At 48.5% G+C, this 26,449-nt stretch overlaps 1 protein-coding gene across 1 annotated transcript; it reads left to right on the top strand.

Moving 5' to 3' along the window:
• The first annotated feature begins 835 nt into the window (after nt 1-835).
• On the top strand, nt 836-25,497 carry nomo (nodal modulator). The gene is made up of 31 exons (XM_079758664.1): nt 836-1,021; nt 2,074-2,163; nt 2,255-2,300; nt 2,883-2,983; nt 3,392-3,498; nt 3,930-4,002; nt 4,958-5,110; nt 5,642-5,779; nt 6,078-6,167; nt 6,707-6,812; nt 7,284-7,434; nt 8,281-8,458; nt 9,563-9,704; nt 10,305-10,436; nt 12,145-12,281; nt 12,379-12,466; nt 12,785-12,848; nt 12,983-13,078; nt 13,518-13,748; nt 14,205-14,287; nt 14,445-14,604; nt 15,314-15,440; nt 17,270-17,383; nt 17,864-17,991; nt 19,277-19,418; nt 19,836-19,919; nt 20,180-20,290; nt 20,791-20,892; nt 21,527-21,646; nt 22,168-22,260; nt 23,791-25,497. Exons 1-31 carry the CDS (start codon nt 863-865, stop codon nt 23,920-23,922), a joined length of 3,678 nt encoding a protein of 1,225 aa, XP_079614790.1. The 5' UTR covers nt 836-862; the 3' UTR covers nt 23,923-25,497.
• The last annotated feature ends 952 nt before the right edge of the window (nt 25,498-26,449 follow it).

Genomic DNA, 26,449 nt, shown 5'->3' with positions numbered 1-26,449 from the left:
CAAAGAAAACAAGATTCTCAAAGAAGTTTGAAAATGTTAGGTTTTGTGTGAGGCCGCTTTGTAAACTACAGCCCCTTGCTGCTCTCGACGCGAATGATATACGTCACCACCACTCACAAACATGTACAAACATGGCGATCTCTGCTCCACCATCCAGCATCGAAAGAGGTGAAAGCCATTATAAGTCGGGGCATTTTGAGAGTGTCAGTTATGCCGACGGGGAGATTGTCGGTCTTGTCCACGCCAGTCGCAGGGAGCGTGACGTCACATGAGACGTAGTCGTTCTGATTGTGTTTTCTCTACAGCCTTTAACTGAACAATTGCACAGCAAACGGTCAAACTGTTGACATGAAAAATGATCTTTTAAATCCACAAACATGTGTAATTCGGGGCATATAAAGACTGGGACCAGAAGATAATAACTTTTTCTCCATTGAAACCCATACATATTTTTCGACTTCGCCGCTAGGTCCATGCTACGATTCCTACTCAGCGATATTCTTCCGGTCTTCAATTATTTCAATTCATAAAAGCTTTATTGGCATGAAAAACAAACATGAACATTGCCAAATCAGGTGAACAATAAAGAGGCCAGTATATATAAAAGCATATAAGTATAAAACGTTAAATACAAAATATACATGTTAGATATTAGAATCTAATATCTTATCAATCAGGGGGTGCTGCTGTCCTCCGCCCTCCAATCCACCAGGGGGAGCCGCTGTCCTCCGCCCTCCAATCCACCAGGGGACGCTGCTGCCCGACTGCCCGCCCTTTGCCGCCGACCCCCTCTCGGCACAGACCCGGGGACAGCGTGCACTTGTCCGGTCCGCTGACAGCCGAGAAGCAAAGCAGCATCAAGATGATCGGGATTACGGTTCTTCGAGTGGACATGGGGCTCATGGCGGTTCTCCTCGGGGTGCTCTGTTGCCAGGTCCTGGCGTCGGCCTCGGACGACGTGGTGGTGGCCTGCGGGGGGTTCGTGAAGTCCGACGTGGAGATTAATTACTCTTTGATCGAGGTAAGAGGAAGGAAGCTAGGCTAGTCTGTTAGCTCGTCTTTTAGCCTATCGGCTAGCCTCTGATCAAATGCTGATAATCTGAGCGCAGTACCTGTCAATCAACTTTAATGATCCCCTATGGGTTAACCTGGATTATGTTTGATTAAATTCAATATCTCTTCATTGTGTCTTAATATCTACCCCTTGGTTGTGAATGGTAATGTCTCCTTGCAGTACCATGTATATGATGGCTTAATGAGAGCCTCACTCACACATACCAATACATTTTGGTCAAATCTCTACCGCTTGGTTGTGAATAGTTTCTCCTTGCAGTAACATGAATCCACTAATAATCCACTCCCCCCGGCCCAGACCAACCCCAAAAACTACTACAACTGCAACTTGAATCAGTAACTTGCACAGCAATGAACCGTGGCCGGTAGCACCGCCACTTGAACACTTTACACTTACTTTAACACATTAATGCAAGCCTCTCGTTAACCCCTAAACCTGCCGGTGCTGATCGGGCTGTCAGCTCACACCAGGGTCCCTACCCCCCATGCCTCCAGTTAATACGATTAACTGCTTAGTTAATGACCGACACAAGCTAGACTACACTGGACCCCCTGGTGAAGACCCTTTAAAGATGTGGCGTGTTTGTTCATTCATCCGATCACATCACTACATTCACCAGACAATGTCATGTTTCCATGAAAACTCACTTTTATTCAACGGTTTTCAGCTGTGCTAACATTATTGCACAAGGTATTTCTAATCATCAATTCGCCTTTAAACACGATGAGCTAAACAATGTAGCGTTATAACACAGGAGTGATGGTTGCTCGAAATGGGCCTCTGTTCACCTATGTAGATATTCCATTAAAAATCTGCCATTTACAGCTACAATGGTCATTAACCACATTAACAATGTCTAAACTGTATTTCTGATTTATTTAATGTTATCTTCATTGAAAGAAACAGTGCTTTTCTTTAAAAAAAAAGGACATTTCTAAGGGACTCCAAACTTTTGAAATGTAGTGTATATTAAATGCATTTGATTTCTCTTTTCACAGATTAAACTGTACACTAAGCAAGGTTCACTGAAATATCAAACGGACTGCGCGCCAATCAATGGTTACTTTATGATCCCTCTTTATGACAAGGTATGTACATTACAGACCCCACCATGAATCTTCATTCATGAATAATAATAATTACATTTTATTAAACACAAATATACTTTTTGGTTTCCAGGGCGACTTTGTGTTGAAGATTGAGCCTCCACTTGGTTGGAGCTTCGGTAAGAATATCCATCACAGCCTTCTCAGCGTTTAGATATACAGATAAACACAGGATTCACGTGACCATCCACAGGAAGTCAGATAAAACTGGGGTCATTCTGTGTCTTTGGTATGCAAAAGGTATAGCCACAATGCATGATATATCTTCTGCTCATTAACATGTCTTTCAAAATTACAAAAATAGCTAATTGAATGCTTATTTCCTTGCCGGTAAACATTGTTTTACCGCACAAACGCACACTGAAACAAGCCACTCTTTTGAATTGGTCTGCAGAATGCCTCCTCAAATCTAACTTGGCTGTCATACTCATTCTGATCATTTCTTAATGATCCGTGATAAGCTCCGATAAGGCAGGGGATGTAACCGAACCCTTGTGTGTGTACCTCTGTGCTTCTATGAGCCCGGCCTTGTTCTCATAGGATGCACCCCACCATACCTTCACACATGTGGGAAGTGCATACAGAAATAGAAGGGATTCATATTCATGTATGCTGCACGAGTAGAAAGATGTCCATCTTTATTTAGTTATCTGTCTTTATTTTCACTGATGGTTTCCTTGAACGTTTTTCTCCCCATGAAGAGCCGACCCGAGTGGACCTCCACGTGGACGGGGTCAACGACGTCTGCACCAGGGAGCAGGACATCAACTTCGCCTTCACTGGCTTCTCCATCTCAGGAGCGGTTAGTACCTCTGGATCATGCATACCTACTTTTATTTAAATTTTTTCCCCTCAAGCATCAATTGATGTACACCCTTATTGTGTGTTGTACGTCCTGCCACTTAAAAACAGTACTTAGCAATGTGTAGCATCTTACCCTAGCTATCTCTGTTGTATACAAGGAATGGGTTAACCTAGTGATTTAGCGTCTGCTAAATGCCCTAAATGTAAATGTAAATGATGGTTAGTGCTTGGCACTTGGTTCTATGAACATCCTTACTGTACCGACAGAGATATATTGTTGTTTCTCTTTCTTCGGACGTCTGTACTTATTGTAAGTCGCTTTGGATAAAAGTGTCTACTAAATGTAAATGTAATTGAAATTGTCCTTCTTCTCATTTCCTCGCTGGTTTTTCCCAATGACCTTCAGGTTCTCAGTAAAGGTCACCCACTGGGCCCAGCCGACGTCGAGGTGAAGCTGAGCCGGTCCGGGACGGAGGAGAAGCTCCAGTCTGTCCTCACTCAACCTGGGGGAAAGTAGGTCATCCTTATTAACTCACTTATGGCCAAAGTATACTACTCCGACTCCCTAACTACGGAGACCCCTCGAGCATTCGAAGTTCTCTGTCGGGATGTCGGATACGCAATGAAATTCGCAAACCATGTAAATAGTGTCGTAAATAAACTTCCAAAGCTTTTCAAATATTATTTGGTGTTTCATTGGTCCTTAATATGCAAAGTAAACAATGTACAAAGTAATTGAGGTCCGTTGCATCGACAGATAGTTAAAAAATATCGGATGCGCATGTAAGATATGGAGAGGGTCTCCGACAGGCTCTCCGGCTACGGAGGTCTCTCTGTGTCTACGTACAGGCCTTTACGGAGGACTATACCGGCCTTTAATGTCTCCACATTCAGATCTGCTAGACCTTACATCGTCTTCTCTAAACCCAACTCTGTTTCTCCAGGTACACCTTCTTCAAAGTGATGCCGGGGAGTTATGACATCACAGCCTCTCATTCCTCCTGGACGCTGGAGCAGGTGGGTTACTCACAGATATGATCTGATGAATTCAGAAAGGTAAAGATAAACAAAGGCACCTGGCCTTTGTTTATCTTTACCTTTCTGAATTCATGTGTTTGTTTATGTCGCTACAAATCACGCTATACCTCTTACAGCTTGAGGACTTTGAAGTCCTACATGTTTATTGGTGTGTAGTTTTCCTTGTTTGCTTAAGTGGTCATATTTATTGAATAGACAAAGTGTATTTAGGAGGCCATGGGATTTGGTTGATGTTTAGTTTGAGAAACATGTACTGGATAAACGGTTCAAAAATTAAGAACATTCTTATTATTATGATAGTTTAAAATGTAAGATTATAGGATAGATTATAATTCAACATTATATGATAGTTTATAATGCAACATTATATAATAGTTAATAATATACGATTATATGATAGTTTATAAGGCACTAATACATGATAGTTTATAATGCAAGAATATATGATAGATTACAAAGAAAGGGGTGTGTCTCTCACTAACTCCTCCCCCTTTGGGTTGGGAGGGTCAGTGTGTCTCTCACTAACTCCTCCCCCTTTGGCTGGGGAGGGTCAGTGTGTCTGTCCCTAACTCCTCCCCTTTGGCTGGGGAGGGTCAGTGTGTCTGTCCCTAACTCCTCCCCTTTGGGTGGCTAGGGTCAGTGTGTCTGTCCCTAACTCCTCCCCCTTTGGGGGGCTAGGGTCAGTGTCTGTCCCTAACTCCTCCCCCTTTGGGTTGGGAGGGTCAGTGTGTCTGTCCCTAACTCCTCCCCCTTTTGCTGGGGAGGGTCAGTGTCTGTCCCTAACTCCTCCCCTTTGGCTGGGGATGGTCAGTCTGTCCCTAACTCCTCCCCTTTGGGTGGCTAGGGTCAGTGTGTGTCCCTAACTCCTCCCCTTTGGGGGGCTATGGTCGGGGTGTGTCTGTCCCTAACTCCTCCCCCTGTGGTCGACCCCCAGAGCGTGACGTCGGTGCTGGTGTCCAACGCCAACGCCCCGGCCGCCGCCCCGCTGTTGGTGGGGGGCTACGACGTGACGGGGGAGGTGCGCAGCGACGGGGAGCCCATGAAGGAGGTCACCTTCCTGCTCTACTCGGCCTCTGTCCACCCGGAGGTGAGCCACCACACAGCCCCACGTCCTCGAGCACGCACGTCCTCCACCGAGGCGGGCGTGGGAGGACGTGCGTGCTCGAGGACGTGTGGTTTCACCGTGCATGGGTTGAATATCTATCTCAGGGGGGCAAACTCGTTAGCTTTCGGCGAAATTCACAGATTTTAACGCCACTAGGGCATCCGGTTCGCGCATTGATCATTTTCTGATTACTTTCTGACAATATATCTTTGTCACCTTTCTGGGCCTTCACCAGTTTGCACGCCTGCTATCTAATTGTTAATTATTGCCTTTGTTTGAAAACCCGCTGGTCAATTAAATAAGGAACAGCAACTTTACATCTTAAATTAACTCCTTTTCCACTGACTTATTTTGTACTATTTGAGTTGTCCCTACCAGCACAGCCACACTGAGGTCTCTGTGATTAAATTAACAAAACGTCCACGCCCTTACGGTAACCCACATGCATTAAGTAACCCTATTAATAACTACCCTCTGTGTGTCTGCGGGTCCTTCCCTGTGCCCCCCCCTCAGGCGGTGGCGGGCTGCAGCACGGCGGCGGTGGAAGGAGCAGAGTCAGGGGACAGGGCGCTGCTCTACCTCTGCAGCTCTCTGTCCGGGGAGGACGGCGCCTTCGTGTTCCCCTCGCTGCCCAGCGGCGAGTACACGGTGGTGAGTACACCGGGACTGAGGCTGGTTAGCAACCTGCACTTAGAGGATGTGTGTAGCATCTGCATAGACTCCCCCTTATCCCCTCCACACCCCCCACACCCCTCCCCGTTGTGTACGGGGAATGGGTTAACCTAGTGATGGTTAGTGCTTGGAACTTGGTTCTATGAACATCCTTACTGTACCCACAGAGATATATTAACGTTTCTCTTTCTGCTGACTAATGGACTTATTGTAAGTCGCTCTGGATAAAAGCGTCTGCTAAACGCCCTGAGTGTAAACGTTATCCCGTCTGCTTCAGATTCCGTTCTACCGGGGGGAGAGGATCACGTTTGACGTGGCGCCCTCCAGGATGAACTTCGAGGTGGAGCACAACAGTCTGAAGCTGGAGGTAAAGGAGCTGCTCGTGTTCCCTTGTTGATCTCCTCCTTCTGTCTCCTACTGAGGTCTGTGGGCAGAGACCAGGGTTTCCGCGGGGTTGTTTAAGGTAGTAAAAGATGGTAAATTAAATTAGCCCAAATTAAGGCCATTAAAAAGTATTAAAAAGTAATAAACATCATATGAAGAGGTATTACATTTCCAACTAGGCCTATGAGTTTTTAAATTTTTGTAATTTACGTGCAGGCCTATCTCCTAAAATGACTACAACTTGACAGTAAAGGCCGACTCCCCATGGGTCTCAGAGAGATGGGGAGTCGGCCTTTAGTGGCTATGGTCCTCGCCTCTGGAACAAACTGCTGGAGGAGCTCACAACCTGTGAACCCCTTTAAAGAAACCTTAAAACATACCTATTTAATTCAGCTTTCTCTTAATCCCTTTTATTTATTTCTGGATTTATTTCCGTTTACTTTCATTGTATTGCTAAGCCCCTTGCACTTTTGTACGGAAGGCGCTATATCAATAAAGTTTGATTTGTGTGGTCCTCTGTAGCCCATCTTCCGCGTCATGGGGTTCTCCGTTACCGGCCGCGTGCTCAACAGCCTGGAGGGAGAGGGGGTCCCAGACGCTACCGTGTACCTCAACAACCAGATCAAAGGTAACCCCACGCTGTACCTCAACAACCAGGTCAAAGGTAACCCCACGCTGCACCTCAACAACCAGGTCAAAGGTAACCCCACGCTGTACCTCAACAACCAGGTCAAAGGTAACCCCACGCTGTACCTCAACAACCAGGTCAAAGGTACCGGGCCCCTTAGCGAGCTACCAAACCTGTCCTCCAAACTAACGTGGTTCATCCCATTCTAACTCCTCGATCAAATTTGATGCTTAGTAAGTTACTAAGTAAGCTTAGTTCCTTGGCTGTAGACATGGTTTCAAACGCACAATAAAACAAGCCACCCTTTTGATTTGGTCTGCACAATGCTTCCTTGAATCTACTTTGGCTGGTTTTCCTAAATGATCCGTGATAAGCTTGGATAAGGCGGAGGATGTCACCAAATGACAAATCGGTGGCATGACATGAAGCGCCTATGAAACGATGCGTCCCTCTCTCTGGTTCCGGCTCCAGTGGTGACCAGAGAGGACGGCTCCTTCCGCCTGGAGAACATGACCGCAGGAACCTACACCATCCGCACCCAGAAGGAGCTCATGTTCTTCGAGCCCATCTCCGTGAAGATCGCCCCCAACACCCCCCAGCTCCCCGACATCATCACCGCAGGGTGAGTTTCCCCAGCTCCCGGACATCAGTCGGGAAAAACATGGATGCTCACGCTTAACTACAAGAATAGAAATGTATTATTATAATTATAGATTATATATGTAAATTATTTAGTTTTTGAGCAAAAATAATAGTGGACAGTAAGCAAACCGGCTATACATTGCTGTCATCGTAAGAGAACCCTTAAATAAGAACAAGTACTGTTAGTAGTTAGAATGCTAGATGCTATATCGGTATATACTCGGTATCGGCTGATGCTCAAGTTCAGGAATCTGAATCGGGAAGGAAAAAGTGGTATCAGAACATCTCTAATTTTGATGGATGGGTTCTTCTTTGAGGAAGAGGTTCTGCTGGGGCTGAGAGATTCTCCATTACAGCAACCTCTCAACCTGTTTACCGGTCTTCTGCTTTATGAATCAAACAGCTGGCACGTATCAACTTGGTGTGCGGTTGCATCAATGCATTGATTTCAGTTTTTCCAATCCTCCTCACTCATCCTCACTCAAAGGGATACAGAGTTGAAGAATATATATTTTTGAAAATGGATAAATATTTATAAATTTTAAATGATCTCTTCACCTAAACCCCAAATCGAGCGTGTCAGTTGGCTCGATATGAATAAGGTGTGTGTGGGTGTGGGTGTGTGTGTGCGTGCGTGCGTGCGCACTCTGCTCTCGCTGGGCTGAAGGGTTTATTGGACGCCCGCGGTGAAGGCTAAATTGATCATTAAAATCAATATTCTCCAATTACAGCGTGTAGCCCCTCCTTGTAAACCAGCAGCCTCTGCTCCCTGAACCCCGGTCCTAACACCTCGTTACCCTCCCCGCTGGTGACTCCGCCCTCTCAGGTTCAGCGTGTGCGGCCGCATCGCCGTGAGCCGTCTGCCCGAGGGCATGAAGCAGCAGAGCCGCTACAGGGTGGCCCTCAGGCCCCGGGACCAGGACCAGGGCCTCGGCAAGACCGCCGACTCTGACCCCCAAGGCAGCTTCTGCTTCCAGGCCAAACCCGGAGACTACAGCGTCCACGTAAGACCCCCGTCTGTTAGCTCCACGTTAGCCTGTCCCTAAGCCCCCCGTAAGCCTGTCCCTTAGGCCCCCCATTAGCCTGTCCCTTAGCCCCCCGTTAGCCCGTCTGTTAGCCCGTTAGCCCCCCGCTAGCCCGCCTGTTAGCCATGTGTTACTCTCCGTAAGCCTGTCCCTTAGCCCCCCGTTAGCCATCTGTTAGCCCGTTAGTCCCCCGCTAGCCCGTCTGTTAGCCGCCCGTTAGCCCGTCTGTTAGCCCCAGGTTAGCTCATCCACTTTTGAAGGAAAACATTCTGCCCGAAGATTCATACACGGGAAAGATTAAATGAGCAGGTGTACTCATTAAACGTACTTGTATAAAAACAATTACATCTTTTTTTTTAAAAATATTACTAGCTTTTAATTTAAAAAAATACACTTTGAGAGACCGTTTTTCAAAGGAAAAAAGTTACTTTGACTATCAACCTTTTACGCTCCATTAGTTGATTTGATTTATGCTTTATTCGTTTAATTATTGATATGTTGTGTTTCTAGTGCCTTTCCTCTGGAAAGGTCTAATATCAATAACATTTCACATTATGCACACATAATCAGCTTATGCTCAAAACTATCTCAAAGCCATTAGTTTAAATCAATGTTTTTAATGGTGTGATCCAGTTGCCTCTGACACTAGCCTTCCTAGTTGCAGGTGGGGAAATCTCCCAGCTTTCTTGCGGCATTTCACGCTGAGGCACGCCCCCTTTTGGTCAAAAAATGGCTGCGCCACGTTGGACATTTTAATGTTGATTTTAAATGCTCTTACAAACTTGATTACATTACTACTTTATTCCGGTCACCAATTTATGCATTGCACGGTCTTGCTGTGCGTGCAAAACAATGTAAAGTTGTGTTTTTTGATTTCGAGCTGGTTTGCTAAAGAGGCTTATGCACCTAACAATCACGAAGACAAACGGGAACGCTGTAAGTGCTCCGAGACCGGAAATAACGTCACAAGTGCAACTCGGACGGCTGGTGTCCGAGTCATCTGGATCACACCATAATATAAAGAGTATTCCTCCCAGACTTAGTGACCCAACAGTCTGTCCGACGTAACATCTCCCTGTCCAGGTGTCTGTCCCCGAAGCGGAGGTGAAGCTGGGCATGGCCCTCCAGCCCTCTCTATTGGACGTCTCCCTGGTGGACCGGCCAATCACAGACCTGCTCTTCACTCAGTTCATGGCGTCCGTCTCGGGCAAAGTCCACTGCCTCGGTGAGACAGCGCTGTAGACCGGGTTAATGATCACACTGACACAACTGACTTTTAAACCAATGTCCTTGTGAAGTGTAATTGTTTAATTATTACTACCTTTTTGATTCGATGCCATGACATTTGTATAGTAAAAATTTAACAGATTTGCCGAAGGGAATATTCCAGACACAAATAATTTCCTTTGTCCTATTTATATTAGTAGCAGTAGCAGTAGTAGTAGTAGTAATAATACATTAGACCTTTCTAAATACTGAGACGCTTTACAGAGGGAACACAAAGTAAATAATTGAATAAAAATGTATATCAGTAAAAAGACAAAATAAATAAAAATATAACATTTTATAAAAAGATGGAATAGGACACAATAAAATGGGTAGCTAAAAATCCAAAAAAATAAGTAGTTTAAAGAAGGAATAGTTAAAAGAAGGAAGGGGAGAGAAGAGGTGAAAGCGATCTTGAAAAGCTGAGTTTTCAGGGACTGTTTAAATGAAGGGTATTTAAGTGTATTTATGACTTACTCATTTGAAAGATTGGGACATCCTCCTTCAAGGTCATTTCCTATTGAGCCTTTTAAGAGAGTGACCTTGTCTCGACCTCCAGCCTCCTGTGACGACCTTTCGGTGACCCTGCAGCCCGTGAGTCGTCAGGGTGACCGACGGACAGTCGCTCTGTCGGCCAGCGGGGACGTCCTCAGCTTCTCCTTCGACGGCGTGCTGCCCGGAAAATACAAAGGTTGGTGCCGCTGTCTTTACTGGGAACAGTGGTTTAGGAACGTGTTAATGGAAGGGGATCTGGTGGTGGTTCTGTCAACCCGGCCTCCGTCTCTACTGGGAACAGTGGTTTAGGAACGTGTTAATCTGGTGGTGGTTCTGTCAACCCGGCCTCCGTCTCTACTGGGAACAGTGGTTTAGGAGCGTGTTAATGGAAGGGGATCTGGTGGTGGTTCTGTCAACCCTGCCTCCGTCTCTACTGGGAACAGTGGTTTAGGAACGTGTTAATGGGAGGTGGTGGTGGTGGTTGTTGTTGTTCATTCACAAGGGGGAACAAACTGTCCTTTGAAAAAGCACCCAGGATTTCATGGACGGAATCGTGAAATTTGGTTCTAGAAATGGAATAGTAGTATTAGTAGTAGTCTGTGAAACGTGGAATATTGTAGAATTTGCAAAATTGTCCATAATTTGGAAGAAATAATAATCAAAAGTAGACTATTGTAGTAGCCTTAGAGACGAGTAGGCATAAATACATAATATTGCAATTTTATGCACATCATTAAAAATGTACTGTTATATCTTACCAAATTGATATTAATGTTATAAATCAGTAATAAATATTTATTTGTTTTGGTGCAAAGTAGCCGTAGCAACCCAGTTATAAATAACTGCCCTGCTACAGTTCCAAGACTTGCGGTTCCGATGCTTCTGCTCGCGGGCCTATAGGTGAAAACACATTATTTAGCATCTGCTGCTGTTGATGCTGTGTCCCCTTCATCTATCCATTAAACGGACGTCGGTCACAGCGCAGGCTTGTGTAGTTGTGTAGAGCTTCAAACCCTACCAGGCCCCTTTGTTTTCTGGTCCTGGATCAGATCACATCGCTCTGCTCCCTGTGTACCAAAGCCCCAGCTCTCCTCGTTTGAGCCCGACGCACACGAGAGCTGAGCAAGCAGGCGTCAGAGCATCAGGGAGATGATTCAGGCCGCTGGAACATGTGTGTGTTTAAAAACAGAACTGCTTTAGTCAGACACGAGCTTAGTTTAAAAGCTGTGATGTATTGCAGCTGAGGCTTTGGGGACGTTCCACCCACCGAGGGAATGCAAAGCCCAGCCCAGAGCGGCTAAACTTATGAGAGGTCTCATATGTTCTTATAAGAGCGTCAGGGCCGGATGTTGCCGACCACAGCGATGCTCTTCAACACATTAATGCACCTTGGAGAAAGCCGTGGGGAAATGTGTTTCAAAAAATGTCTTCCTTTCGTCCAAATAAATAGTTATGACTATAAAACCTGCTAGAATATTCCAGCCGTGACATTATGAAGGTAAAAACAGGCATGGCATTGAGCAACACATAAAACTGTAAAACTTTATCATTTGTTTCTTTCGTAGCGTTTGTTTTTATGGTAACTTTTCAGTTTTACTCATTTAATGATAACGACTGTAATTCTAATTCCCTAATTTGCCTTGTGGGTTTAACAAAGTACGCCGTATCTTAATCCAGTTTAGTACAGTGTGTAGAACTCGGCAATTAACGGCTATCGAGTTCTCCTTTCGAAGGCGGAGAGGTCATCCTAACCCCTCGTCTCCTCCTCTCTCTCTCCTCCTCTCCTCTTTCTCCTCCCTCTCCTCTCTCTCCATCTCGCCTTCCTCCCCTCTCTCCATCTCTTCTTCCTCGGCCTCTCCTCCTCCTCCTCTCTCCCCTCCTCCTCCTCCTCCTCCTCACCACAGCGAGCATCTCCCACGAGGAGTGGTGCTGGAAACACAAGTCCGTGGAGGTGGAGGTCCTGGACTCCGACGTGGTGGGGGTGGAGTTCCGTCAGATCGGCTACATCCTGCGCTGCTCGCTCTCCCACGCCATCACGCTGGTACGCACGTCTCCGTCTGATCGCCGTGACGGCGCCCAGGAGGACCCCTGCGCTGAGCTGAGGTTGAACCCTTTCCTCGTCTCCTTTCTCCCCACAGGAGTTCTTCCAGGACGGCAGCCAGCCGGAGAACGTGGGCGTGTACAACCTCTCCAAGGGGGTGAACCGCTTCTGCCTCTCCAAGCCTGGTGAGGAACTGGCTCCTGGGCCGCGGAGGAATGGGGGAATATAGCGACAGGAATGTATCAAATGAGGGGCGGCAGTATCATGAGGTAGAGCGGGTTGACTGGTAACCTGAAGGTTGCTAGTTCGATCCCTGGCTCGAGTGTCGTGGTGTCCCTGAGCGAGACGTCTCACCCTGACGCCTCCTGACGAGCTGGCTGCTGTCGCCTCGGCGGGTTGACTCCGCCGTCAGAGTGGGAATGAATGGTTGTAATGTTCACCACAAAAAACGGATGTTATAGAACCCCTAAGTAATGACTTAACATTGTGTTGTTTTTGTCTAGGCGTATACAAAGTCACTCCCCGCTCCTGCCACCAGTTTGAACAGGATTACTACACCTACGACACGTGAGTGTGAACTACCTGCACACACACACGCACGCTCTCGCTCTCTCGCGCGCTCTGTGTGTTGTATTTTGGTCGTCCCTCCTTGTCCCGCCCACAACCCGACCGACGATTGGCTCGCTGTGTGTGTCCCTCAGGTCCGCCCCCAGCATCCTCACCCTGACCGCCGTCCGCCATCACATGACCGGCCTCATCACCACGGACAAACTCCTGGACGTCACCGTCACCATCAAGTACGAGCTCCTCTCCCACCCTGACCCCAAAGGTTCAAATTCAAGAGAGAGAGAGAGGGAGAAAGAGAATCAACAATATATCTCTGTCGGTACAGTAAGGACATTCATAAAACCAAGTGCCAAGCACTAACCATCACTAGGTTAACCCATTCCCCGTAGACAACAGAGATAACTAGGGTAAGATGCTGTTTTGTACTTTTTTTAAGTGTCAGGACGTACAACGTACAATAAGTGTGTAAGAGGGGTGTGGGGTGGTTAAGGGGGAAGGCTATGCAGGTGAACCTATGTGACATCCATGAAGGTCTCTAACTCCTCTCCCCCTCCATGGAGAGAGTCTCTGGTCTCCATGAAGGTCTCTGACTCCTCTGGTCTCCATGACGATCTCTGACTCCTCTCTGGTCTCCATGACGATCTCCCCCCCCCCCCCCCCCCCACCCAGGTCGTCCATCGAGAGCGAGCCAGCTCTTGTCCTCGGCCCGCTCCGCTCCCAGGAGGAGCAGCGCCAGGAGCAGCAGCTGCAGGAGATCCAGCTCCGCCGGCAGGAGAGGGAGCGCCGGGCGGCGGAGGACGGGGAGCAGGAGGGGGGGGCCCGGGACGACGGCCCCCCCGTCCTGGAGCGGGCCGACGAGCTGACGGGGCCCTTCCACTACGAGTTCTCCTACTGGGCCAGGTGGGTCCAGCGGCACCGGGCGGGGATTCAACGAGTGGCTTTGGATAAAAAATAACTTTTGAAACTGTAAATCTGGGCGGCATGCGGCTCAGGAGGTAGAGCAGCTTGACTTGTAACCCGAAGGTTGCTGGTTCGATCCCCGGCTCCTCCTAGCCGAGTGCCGAGGTGTCCCTGAGCGAGACGCCCCCCCCCTGACTGCTGCTGACCAGCTGGCTGTCGCCCTGCGTGGTCGACTCCGCCTTTCTGTGTGTGAATGGTTGTAAATCGCTTTGAAAAAAAAGTGTCTGCTAATTGCCCTCAATGTAACATTTTAATCTGAGTGTGCTAATCAGTTTGGCCTGGTGTTTGATGCGATTTAGTTTGTTTTCTTATTATTGATGTGGATGGAATTTATGTGTGATGACATTCAGTAAAGCTGCTGGAATCAACCAACCGGTGGCTCTCTCCTGTGTGCAGGGCCGGAGAGAAGATCACCGTCACCCCCTCCTCCAAGGAGCTGCTCTTCTACCCCCCCGAGGTGGAGGCCACCATCACCGGAGGTCAGTTCGTTGTGTGTGTGTGTGTGTGTGTGTGTGTGTGTGTGTGTGTGTGTGTGTGTGTGTGTGTGTGTGCGTGTGCGTGCGTGCGTGCGTGCATGCGTCAGGGGTCTCTCCATACCTCATGGTAACGCTCCCTTCTCTCCCCCCGTCCCACCAGACTCGTGTCCGGGCCGCCTGGTGGACATCTCTGGGCGTGCGGGTCTCTTCCTGGAGGGCACGGTGTCCCCGGAGCTCCAGGGGGTGGAGATCTCCATCACGGAGCGGGGGGCCGGCCAGCCTCTCATCACCGTGGCAACCAGCGAGACGGGAACCTACAGGTAACCGAGGGGGGGCGGATTTTGCATCCGGAGGGCGTTTTGATAGCGGATAGCGCTGAGATGTTCTGGCTGAGACAGGGCGGCATGTAGGTAGGGCTCAGGTGGTAGGGCGGGTCACCGGAAGGTTGCTGGTTCGATCCGGGCTCCTCCTAGCTGAGAGTCGAGGTGTCCCTGAGCAAGGCACCCTCACCCTAACCCTAACTGCTGGCTTTCCACTTGTATGGCCAACTCCGCCGTCGGTGTGTGAATGTGTCCATGAATGGGTGAATGCGCTTTAAAATACCCAGTATTGTAAAGCGCTTTGAGGGACCACTGGTTAGAAAAGCGCTGTCTATATGCAATCCTTTTACCGATTACAAACCAGCAGAATGGTCCTCCTGAAATGCTTTTGGCTCCTGGCGATTCTGCCGTTGAGCTGCTCTCTGCATGTTAAGAAGCGCCGGCCAACGACGTCTCACAATGGATTCAGTATCAGTCGTCACGAGTGTGTAACGCGGGCTTTGTTCTGCTCGTAGCTCATTAGCAGTTCCTCTGTGGTCTCGTGCTTTACAGTTTTAATTAATAGTTTACGACCCACCATCACCTGAGGTGATAAATGGGACGTGTGGTTATTGCAGGAGAGCCTCTGAAGCAAGAGCCTCTCTTTGTGTCTCCCCCCTCCCTCTCCCCCTCCTCCCCCACTCCCCCCCCCCCCCCCCCCCCCCCCCAGGGTCGGCCCCCTCCACAGCGACCGCGAGTACGACACCAGCGCCCGCAAGGAGGGCTTCGTCCTCAGCGCGGTGCCCGGCGCCTCGGGAGACTTCAAGGCCTTTGCCCTCGCAGGAGTCACCTTCAAGGTACACCATCCGTCTCCCCCGTCTCCCCCTCTCCTCCCCCCGTCTCCGTGTGGGGGGGGGGGGGGGGGAGGACTACATGTATTCTTTTTGTTCCTGAGCCTCCGGTCTTCCCACTGCGGCGGCGGTATTTCCGTAGTCGACCTCTGAATATGTGCAGAGCGGATAATGCGTCTTACTGTCGGAGGAGACGGATGGCTCTCACCCGCGCCCGGGACGCTGTGCCGGGGTGGACGATCGTAGACCAGAGCCAGGCTCGTTAGTCTCCGTCTCAGAACATGTTGCGCACCAAAGCGAATACTTTTAATGAACGGGGACGAAGGAGGAGGCTGACGTGGGCGGGAGTCTCTTCTGAGGTTCAGAGGATAAAGAAAGTCCCGTCGTCGTCCTGTCGCAGTGCGGGCCACCAGAACTGCTCCCTGCTTGTTCTTGGATGTAAAACAAGCGCTTGGAGGATGTCTCCGTCTGGCTGTAGCGCGAAAAGGCCTCGCTCTTCTTCTTTCTAAACCCGCTCACGCCGTATGCACTTTGTTCCATTACCGCCACATGCTCTGCTCTGAGACCCTGGAGTCTGCCAACGTCTCGCTCTGGGCTCCCGTCCCTGGGGAGGGAGTCTTGCTGGCTGTCGTCCCCTGTTCCTTCCGCTCTGTATCCCAGGTCGTGCATAAGGGGGGGTGGGGGACAAGAATGGCATTCATCGACACGGATGAAGTTTTTTAAAAGGCAACTTTAGAAGCAGTTATCGTACTTTATCCAGACGAGGTAGAACTGTGACCTCAAATGGGAAATCGACTGCATTTATTCAGTGCATTTGTCCGGTGGCGCCTCAAAGTGCTTTACAACCTTGCCTCATTCACCCATTCATGCACCGACGGCGGAGTCAGCCATGCAGGGCGACAGCCAGCTGGTCAGGAGCAGTCAGGGTGAGGCGTCTCGCTCAGGGACACCTCGAGACTCAGTTAGGAGGAGCCGGGGATCAAACCAGCAACCTTCAGGTTACCAGCCACCCCGCTCTACCTTCTGAAACACATGCCGCCCACATCAGTAGCTGCGATCCCCACGGCCTCCCAGCGATGGAGCCTCCACCCCGACGGAGATCCACCTTCAGTCCGCTCCTATCGTCTCGTCGCCTGTCCCTGAGCCCTCTCTCCTGACCTCCAGACAGCCAGGGCCGTCTCCCGCCACCGCGGCCCGTAATGGAGACGGCTGGGACCCTTATCTCCTGGAGCGGCGAGGTCACAGGGAGCCTGTCTCGCCGGCTTCCTGTGTCTCTCCCTCACTCTGCGTCGCCTCAGCCGTTGGGTCCTGGGTTTATGGTCCCTGATTGTTGTTGGGTTGCGGCGCACGTCGATCAGATCCTGACGCGGCCTCGGTGAGCCCGGAGCTATTAGGTCAGGCCAGGGAGGACAATAAAGGGAGAGATCTTGATGTGGACCTGGCAGGGCCTGGAGAGAGAGAGCTTCGTGAACAGGGTTTAAAGTGAAACTCTCGGACACATTTATATATTGGCACCGCCGCAAACAACAAAGTTTAGCCCTCCCTCGGCTAGACTTGTTGTGTCGCTTGTAAATTGTTTTTACTGTTAAAATGCTCGTATTAACTCGCACTTTGCAATTTAAAAGATTTTAAAGACTCCCTTTTTTTGAATGATGCTATAAATAGGATGAATTAAACGGCTTAAGAGATACGAGAGAGACCATTGCTCAACTTGTGTGTGTGTGAGACAGAACGTCTGAGTGAGACAGTGTGCATGTGCTCTTGCTCCTGTCTGTCTGTGGCATTTAGAATCTGAGTGGGCTGTAGCTTAACACTCTGTGTCTGTCTGTGTGCAGATCCGGTCCGAGGACGATCAGCCTCTCTCCGGCGTGCTGCTCTCTCTGAGCGGGGGCAACTTCCGGTCCAACCTGCTGACTCAGGACACGGGGCTGCTGACCTTCAACAACCTGGTACGTCCTCCTCCTCCTCGTGTTACATGGGGCTCTGTGTGATTCTGTAAATGGAAATAACGTTTAGTTTGGTTTCCTTCCACTATTAAGCCATTTAGCACATGGTTTTAATCAAACCCCCTACCCCTCATACACACTTATTGTGTGTTGTACGTCCTGGCACTTAATATACACACTTATAGTGTGTTGTACGTCCTGGCACTTAAAAACAGTACTTAGCATCGTTTATCATCTTACCCTGGCTATCTTTCTTGTATACGGTGAATGGGTTAACCTAGTGATGGTTAGTGCTTGTCACTTGGTCCTCTGAACGTGTACTTATTGTAAGTCGCTCTGGATAAAAGCGCCCGCTCAACGCCCTGAATGTGAAACCTATGTTCAGAGAACATTGCTCTACGCCGCCTGTGGACACTGGGGATCGACCCAGTGCCTCTCACCTGGGACGCCATAAACCTAACGGTCTTGTTGTGGTTCTTCCAGAGTCCGGGCCAGTACTACTTCAAGCCCATGATGAAGGAGTTCCGCTTCGAGCCAGCCTCCCAGATGATCTCTGTGGACGAGGGCCAGAACCTCAGCATCGACATCACCGGCGTCAAGACCGCCTACAGGTACCTAGAACCAGAGTACTACCATAGTGATACCAGGTACCTAGAACCAGAGTACTACCATAGTGATACCAGGTACCTAGAACCAGGGTACTACCATAGTGATACCAGGTACCTAGAACCAGGGTACTACCATAGTGATACCAGGTACCTAGAACCAGGGTACTACCATAGTGATACCAGGTAACTAGAACCCACGTACTACCCTAGTGATACCAGGTAACTAGAACCAGGGTACTACCATAGTGATACCAGGTACCTAGAACCAGTCTTTGGTCGTTCCGTTGGTACACCAGGTACCTAAAACCTCTTTAGAGTCGTACCGTTGGCCAGCATGATACAACCGATACAAACACCATTGGTATCTGTTTAATAATGCTGGCCTACTTAAGCCCTTTGGGATTGAAGAAAACAATGGATTGCGACTAGAAGCACTTTTATGCAGTCGGTGACTGTCATCCAGCACGCTCTGTTATCCTGATGGCTCTCCTCTCTCTCTTCCCTCCTCTCTCCCCCTCCTCTTTCTCTCTCTCTCTCCCCCTCCTCTCTCTCTCTCCCTCTCCCCCTCCTCTCTCCCACTCCTCTCTCCTCTCCCCTCCTCTCTCTCTCTCCCCTCCTCTCTCTCTCTCCTTTCTCCTCTCCTCTCTCTCTCCCCTCTCTCCTCTCCTCTCTCTCTCCCCTCCCTCTCTCCTCTCCTCTCCCCCTTCTCGCTCTCTCTCCCCCTCCTCTCCTCTCTCCTCTTCCATCCCCCTCCTCTCTCTCTTCCCTCTCTCCTTCGCTCTCTCCATTCCTCCTCAACTCCTCCCCCTCTCTCTCCCCCTCCTCTCTCCTCTCTCTCTTCCCTCTCTCCTTCGCTCTCTCTTCTCTCTCTCCCCTCCTCTCTCCTCTTCCCTGCCCCTCCTCTCTCTCTTCTCTCCTCTCCCCTCTCTCTCTCTTCTCTCCTCTCCTCCCTCTCTTCTCTCCTCTCCCCCTTCTCGCTCTCTCTCCCCCTCCTCTCCTCTCTCCTCTTCCATCCCCCTCCTCTCTCTCTTCCCTCTCTCCTTCGCTCTCTCCATTCCTCCTCAACTCCTCCGCCTCTCTCTCCCCCTCCTCTCTCGTCTCTCTCTCCCCCTCCTCTCTCCTCTCTCTCTTCGCTCTCTCCTCTCTCTCCCCCTCCTCTCTCCTCTTCCCTGCCCCTCCTCTTTCTCTTCTCTCCTCTCCCCTCTCTCTCTCTCCTCTCCTCTCCTCTCTCTTCCCTCCCCCTCTCCCCTCCCCTCTCCCCTCTCTCTCCCCCCCCCCCCCCCCCCAGCTGCTACGGTGCGGTCCAGTCTCTGAGTGGGGATGCAGAGCGTGACGTGGCCGTAGAGGCCGTGGGTCAGGGCGACTGCAGCCTCTACAGCGAGGACACCGTCACCGACGAGGAGGGCCGCTTCCGCCTCAGGGGCCTCCTGGTAGGGGCCCAGGGGAGGAGGGGGAGGGCGCCCATTGCGCTGGCATATGACACTCAACACAAAGCTACCTTATACTGCTCAAAAGAGCTAGCTTATGGATCTAACCTATAGAGCTAACTTATTGAGCTAAATAGAGCTAGCTTATGGATCTAACCTATAGAGCTAACTTATTGAGCTAAATAGAGCTAGCTTATGGATCTAACCTATAGAGCTAACTTATTAAGCTAAATAGAGCTATCTTATGTGACTGCTCCTGACGAGCTGATGCAGTATTAAACAGCCCTTCGAGTGGCCACTGGTTAGAAAAGCGCTGTTTAAATGCAGCCCCTTTACCGTTTAACACTTACATGCGTTTCATCTCGATGACATAATGAATAATGAATTGTAATGAACTAATATGTTGTGACCGCCCCCCAGCCTTCCTGCAGGTATGTGATCCAGCTGAGGGCCGAGGGCAACGACCACATTGAGAGGGCCCTGCCCCAACACCGCTCCCTGGAGGTGAGGAGTGGTACTGCGACCCGGCCCTCTGTAACGGCCACTGGCTTCATAGACACACAGCCGTGAACCGGGGGGAGACTTAAGGATGTTTTGTCTCTTAAAAGTAGAAACAAAAAGTTTGTCTCATTCAGAGTGTCTTCTCACTTACTTGATTCTCAGGGCGCAGCCTTGATGGCTGGAAGCGTATTGATCTGAGACAGCCCTCTGTCTCGCATACTGACTCTGTGTGTGTGTGTTTGTGTTTGTGTGTGTGTGTCTAGGTGGGTAACAGTGACATCGAGGGGGTCAACATCATCGCCTTCCGGCAGATCAATCAGTTCGACCTGAGTGGGAACGTGGTCACGTCCCCGGAACACCTGCCCACGCTGTCGGTACGACGCCCGCCCGCCTCACCTCTTTAGTCCCGGGCTTCGCTGTGTTTGGATTTGCATCCTGTCTGTTTATATCATTGTTCTTTCAGATGCCCCCGTAGATTAAGCTGCTATGGCCATGACGCAGATCCTCCCCTCTTGCGTACTTATTGTATGTTGTACGTCCTGGAACTTAAAAATAGTGTGCAGCATCGTGTAGCATCTTATCCTAGCTATCTCTGTTGTATACGGGGAATGGGTAACCCTAGTGATGGTTAGTGCTTGTCACTTAGTTCTATGAACATCCTTACTGTACCGACAGAGATATATTGTTGTTTCTCTTTCTTCCTACAAATTGACTTATTATAAGTTGCTTTGGATAAAAGCGTCTGCTAAACATAAATGTTTGGTTTGCCTTGTGTCTCTGTATACAGTTGTTTTTGCAGATTGCTGAAGAGTAGAGTGTAGTGTAATAGTAGAGGTCGAGTCCTCACCGTCTGTCTTCCCTTCCTCCCTGACAGGTGAAGCTCTACCGCAGCGACAACATGGACAACCCCATCAACACCGTCTCTCTGGGACAGTCGCTCTTCTTCCACTTCCCCCCCCTGGACCGTGACGGGGAGGTGGGACATCCTCCTTCTCCTCTTGAATACCTTATCTTTATTTAGCTGACGTGTTTAAAACCACATAAGTGCATTCCACAAGGAAGACACAACGCAGAAAGTGCAGGAATCATGAGTGCACATAATTCAGCTCTATGTGCATGGCTTTGAGTGCAATATTAAAGACGAAAGAGATAGTTCTTTATTTATCTATAATGAATATCATACGTACGTAAAAAATAACGTTACTCATTACAATCACAGGGGTAATTTAAAGTTAATCTCAAGGATATAATCCAAATTGACTATCAAGTCAAAATAGAGAAGCAAGTGGTAGTGTTTGGACCACTTTGGCCAGTGAAAACTGTTTTTAAATGTGCCTTATAAATAAATTGTAATTACTTACTATTATTTTCGTCTTGAATATTAATATGTATTCCCTCTTAAATTCTTTACTGTGTGTTTTGGTACTTAAAACATTGAAATGATCGCTGCATAAATTACATGTTAACTCAATCCTCTTTTTTTTTTTCCCTCCTCCGATTGGCCGCTGGGTCTGTCCCTCTCCTCCCCGCCCCCTCTCTCCTCTGATTGGTCCCTGGGCCTGTCCCTCTCCTCTCTCCTCTGATTGGTCCCTGGGTCTGTCCGTCTCCAGAACTACGTGCTGATGCTCCACTCCACGCTGTCGCGCTCCCAGTACGACTACAGCCTGACCCAGGTCTCCTTCGTGGCCACGGGCTACCACAAGCACGTCACCCTGACCTTCAACCCCACCGTAAGAGAGAGACACACACACACACACACATTTCAATGTCTTTATTTGTGTCCGCATTTATAAAGTACATTGCAAGGGCACAAATATTTTCAGTTGCTTTTGATGCCCTACATCCTCGAAACAACATGTTGTATGCTTGAGTCAAACATGCACAGAATAGACAATACATACACATGAGCTTATTCCCCATTGCGTCCAGAGTAGGGTCGTGGACAGCACATGCTTGTTGGTAGATCCTGCCGCTTCTCAATGCTTGTTTGTAAGCACCCCTTAACGCCGACAGGGCGCACATGATTAGAACAAGTTTGCAGAACATCTCAGCAACTGACATTAAGCCAATGTTGTTTAAGTTTTTACAAAAACAACATTGGCTTCGCCCGTGACCGGCACGTGACGTGCCGGTCACACACACACACCGTAAGACGGACACCTTTACTGGCTCATGCGTTTGGGGAATGAACATGTAATTCTCTGAATGTCCCTCTACACTGTGAATAAGCCTGCATGTGTTCTCCCCTCAGCACAAAGTGCCTGACCAGGACATCGCCCAGGGCTCGTACATCGCCCTGCCCCTCACACTGCTGCTGCTGCTGGCCGCCTACAACCACGAGAAGGTGAGGCAGAACTAGATAAGCTGAGACGCTCACACACTGACGCTCAGTGTGTGAGCGTCTCAGCTTATCTGGACTCTCAGCATGTCTCTCTCAAAAAAAACTTTGTGACTGAGAACTTTGAAATTTCGCCTTAAATAAATACACAAAATGGTCAAAAAGAAAATGTTTGAATCTAAAATGATATACAGATATGTATCGAGCTGTTCTGCCCTTTCAATAAAACATTAAAAAAATATATATCATAAAAATAAAAGTCGAAAACCTCGATTATGTTAATTTTGTGATCGTTTGACGGTAAAATCGAAAGCGCTATGAAAAGTTGATTAATCGGCCAGCCCTAAGATGGTGTTCAGATTGAGTTCAACAGAGGAAGTGGCCGACGCCGCCACTTCCTCTGTTGAAATGTTCTGTTTATTCTGAATTCAACTTTTTTTCCATTTTTTCCAGTGTAGATGAATTTCCGACCTATTTCGCGTCTATAATTCAAACTTTGCATGCCTCGTCACTAATGACTCCGCTAACGTGTGAAGGGTTGTGTTAACCCCAGAAGGTCCACAGAATGTAGAAGCTACTCTGTGCTGGGTCGGAGCTGTTTCAGATTTGCATTTTAGGAAGTATCGGGGCAATTTCCGATGTGCTGATCCGATACCATCACGTGACCATGCAACCAAGTCGAAAGAACATTTATGCTCATGCTTGACTACAAGAATACAAATGTATTATTATTATTATTATGTATTATAAATGTACATTATCTAGTTCTGTGTCTACAGTAAGAGAAGCGACTTTACATCACTGTCATCGTTAGAGAACCCTTCATATAAGAGCACGCGTTAGTCGTTACAACGCTAGAAGCTGTATCGGTGTATACTCGGTATCGGCCGACACTCAAGTTCAGGAATCGGTATCGGCAAGGAAAAAAACGTATGGGAACTTGGGGTGTGCACGGGTACACGTGTACACGTGTAACCGGTTAGTAAATCATAACCATTTAGGAAAATCAGTAAACGAAAACCGTAAAAAAAAAAAAATAGATAATCACCGCGCCAATTTTTCATTGGGAATTGAGACGGTCTATACTTTCAACCTAAAGTGTACATATTTAGGATTCGAAATTCATCCCAGCCTTTATACGACAGATGCTATAGGGTCTATAGCATATAACCGCGTTTTCTGATTACAGTTTAATGTAACAGTAAGCTGACAACATCCTAATTAACACCGCAACTGCAAATTAACCACGCAGAGATAACCATGGCAACCGGTCAAACAAATGTTCTTTTTGCGCTCGTTCTGCTCACGCATCCGCCGTGTTGATAAACAAATAATCCCCCTATAGCGTGACTGCGGTCCACTTTAAAAAATAAATAAATAAAATCATTCATTAATAAAAAAAACGGTTAACCGTGTACACAGAAGAAAAAGGGGTTGTGTAACCATTTCCAATTTTTTGTAACCGCTCACACCCCTATTGGGAACACCTCCTCCCTGCCCGGTGTCTGAACCCCGGTTCTCCCGGTTCTCCTGCAGGTCATCCCCCTGCTGCTGCAGCTGGTGAACCGTGTGCAGGGGGTCCGCAGCATGGCGGCGGCCGGGGGCGACGGCGCCGCTCTGGACGAGGCCAAGAGGCAGGCCAAGAGACAGAAGACCCGCCGCACTTAAGGGGCTCACGCGCGTGTGTGTGTGTGTGTGTCTGTGTGTGTGTGTGTGTGTGTGTGTGTGTGTGTGTGTGTGTGTGTGTGTGTGTGTGTGCGTGTGCGCGCGCCTCAAAGCCACCCATGCCACTGGAGGATCCGATGCTGAACGTTAGGGCTCCGCGCTGCACGACTCCAAACGGAGTCTGAGGAGGTCGGACCGTTCTCCGCAGGGAGTCGGTAGAGACGTGTGTTTGTTTTGTGTGTCTAGGCCGGCAGGAAGGGGAGGGGGTTGTTGAGGTGGACCCGAGGCCCGGTGTTAAGCCCCTCCCCTCGCAGTAGCGCTGCTCACCACCCAGACGCTGCGGCCAATCGAATTAGAGAAGAACCAGTCCGTCGCGTTTTTGCAAATTCCGTCATTAAAACGCGTCCGACTGCATCTGTACTCTCCACCGTCTCGCTCTCTGTCGCTCTCTGTCTCGCGCTCTGAACACGCGTTTTCTTACAGAACTTGTCCATATTTTTTATCACACAATATGAGCCATTTTTATACATTAATAATTTATTTAGGTCAACCAACGTTTTCTGTTTGTTTGCTCGTGTTTCGGAGGAACTGGACTGATGCGGTTTATGTTGTGTCGTGAGGACCTATGTGATGGCGGGGGACTATGCACATTTTTTACTGTGGAGGAAAAGCGATTCTCAGTTCAATTCATACAAGATGTCACTATTCTGTTGAAACACTCTAGATAGATTCAAAATGTTCTGATTATTATTATGGTGATATTGATGTGCACCAAGACAGCAAGGTGTTGTGACCGAGTGCTGAATTGAGCGGTAAAGTGAACTGAGTGTGTTCCTAAGACCTCCAGCAGCAGAACTCCATTAGCAGTGCAGCGAGCGGAGCTCTGACCTTCCTCAGTCCAGGTAAACAAGCACTCAGCCGGTGGAAGCGCTCTGTGGCGCGTATGAACAAGTTGTTCAGCGTATCTACAGGATGTGTGCGTGCCGTCAGGGGGACTTATGACCACGGGAAGAGGGTTGGGTTCAGGACGAAGAGAGAGCTATCTTAAAGTACAGATGTTTTTGTAGGGGTTATAGGGAGTAACATTGATGTTTGATTAATTTATTAACATTTTTTTTCCACTCTGATGTGAATGATGATGAGTTTGTGCTCTAAGTGTGTTTATGTTAATTTCTATTGATTTATTAAAGCAGTGATGACACTAAATCTAAAGAGAGTGCCCCGCTACATTAAAACCCACCAATAATTAATTAAATTAAGTTTCTTTAAGAAGGTTTGCCTTGACTTCAATTCTAAAGTCAAAGGTGCCAGTGAGACTTCCAAAAGCATAAAATACTCCACTGGTCGTTGTAATGCACTGTAAAGACCGTGGACCAATTTATCAATTAATTAATCCTTTCAGAGTCACCGGTGAAGGCAAACTATATAAAGGACACTTCCCTTTTTCTCTTTATTTTATTTTTCATTTTTTTCAGTTAGTGTTGATTTGCCAGGCGCTGATTGGCTGGACTGTTGCTAGGCAGAATGGCGTGAGGAGGTAGATTCTTGTCAATCAGCATCTGTACATTTTCCAAATGTTCTAAATAAAATCTAAATAAAGTAAGCGGTTGTGTTCAGTGTTTGTCTCTAGGGGGCACTGTGATGTTGGACGCTAATGTTCCTGTAGTTTTGTGTGGAGCTATTCTGGGTAACGGTATTTAATATTTGGTATCGTTCACTAATATCAGAGAAACCCACACTTTATACAATTATGCAAAGTTGTTAGCAAATATTTTGCTTGTTTATTTTCCAGGTCAATGCTGTCCACTTTTTTGAAGCGACCTTAAAAATCATTTCCACTTCTTCAACAGCCAATATAAATATTTTAATGCTACCTTTTTTTTCAGTGGAAGTGTTGACATAGTAGATAGCATCCCTGACATCTGGTTCAATCGGTAACCGGAACGTCCGCCTCTGGCGTAAACACCAGGTGGTCTCTAGGTACAGACAATTAGCCAATTAAGCTGCTAACCATCTGGTCCCGGGCGTTAACATAACTAGCTAACCAGCTAACCGTCTGACAAACCTTCCTACAGGAAACTAGCACTGGTGTCAGGGCTGGCCAGCCCCCTCACTGTCCCCCATTGCCCCTCATTGCCCCCCCCATGCCTCTGCGCGGGGACTCCAGTTATTGCAGGACAGAGGATTAGGAAGGGAGGAGGAAATTGGACCAAAATGGTGCTGGGGCTGTCAGACGCTGGAAGAAGAGAGGTTGGGGGTGAAATGTAATTATAGACACCACCTGTTTAGTTTTGGTTTAGAGTGTGTGTGTGTGTGTGTGTCTGTGTGTGTGTGTGTGCGCGTGTGTGCGCGTGTGTGCGCGTGCGTGCGAGGCCAGTGTTCTCCACGCCCAGACACTCTGAGGAGGTAATTTGTGTCCATACAAGCTTGTTGCCCACCTTTGGGGGTTGTGTTATTCGGAGGCTACACCTCCCACCACAGCTGATCTGCTCCTGCTGTGTCCATGCCCACCCTCGCACGCCCTCTCAGA

This window comes from Pollachius pollachius, assembly GCF_949987615.1.
Source record: "Pollachius pollachius genome assembly, chromosome: 2".
NCBI classification, from domain to species: domain Eukaryota; kingdom Metazoa; phylum Chordata; class Actinopteri; order Gadiformes; family Gadidae; genus Pollachius; species Pollachius pollachius.
This window is presented reverse-complemented; position numbering and strand designations above follow the sequence as displayed.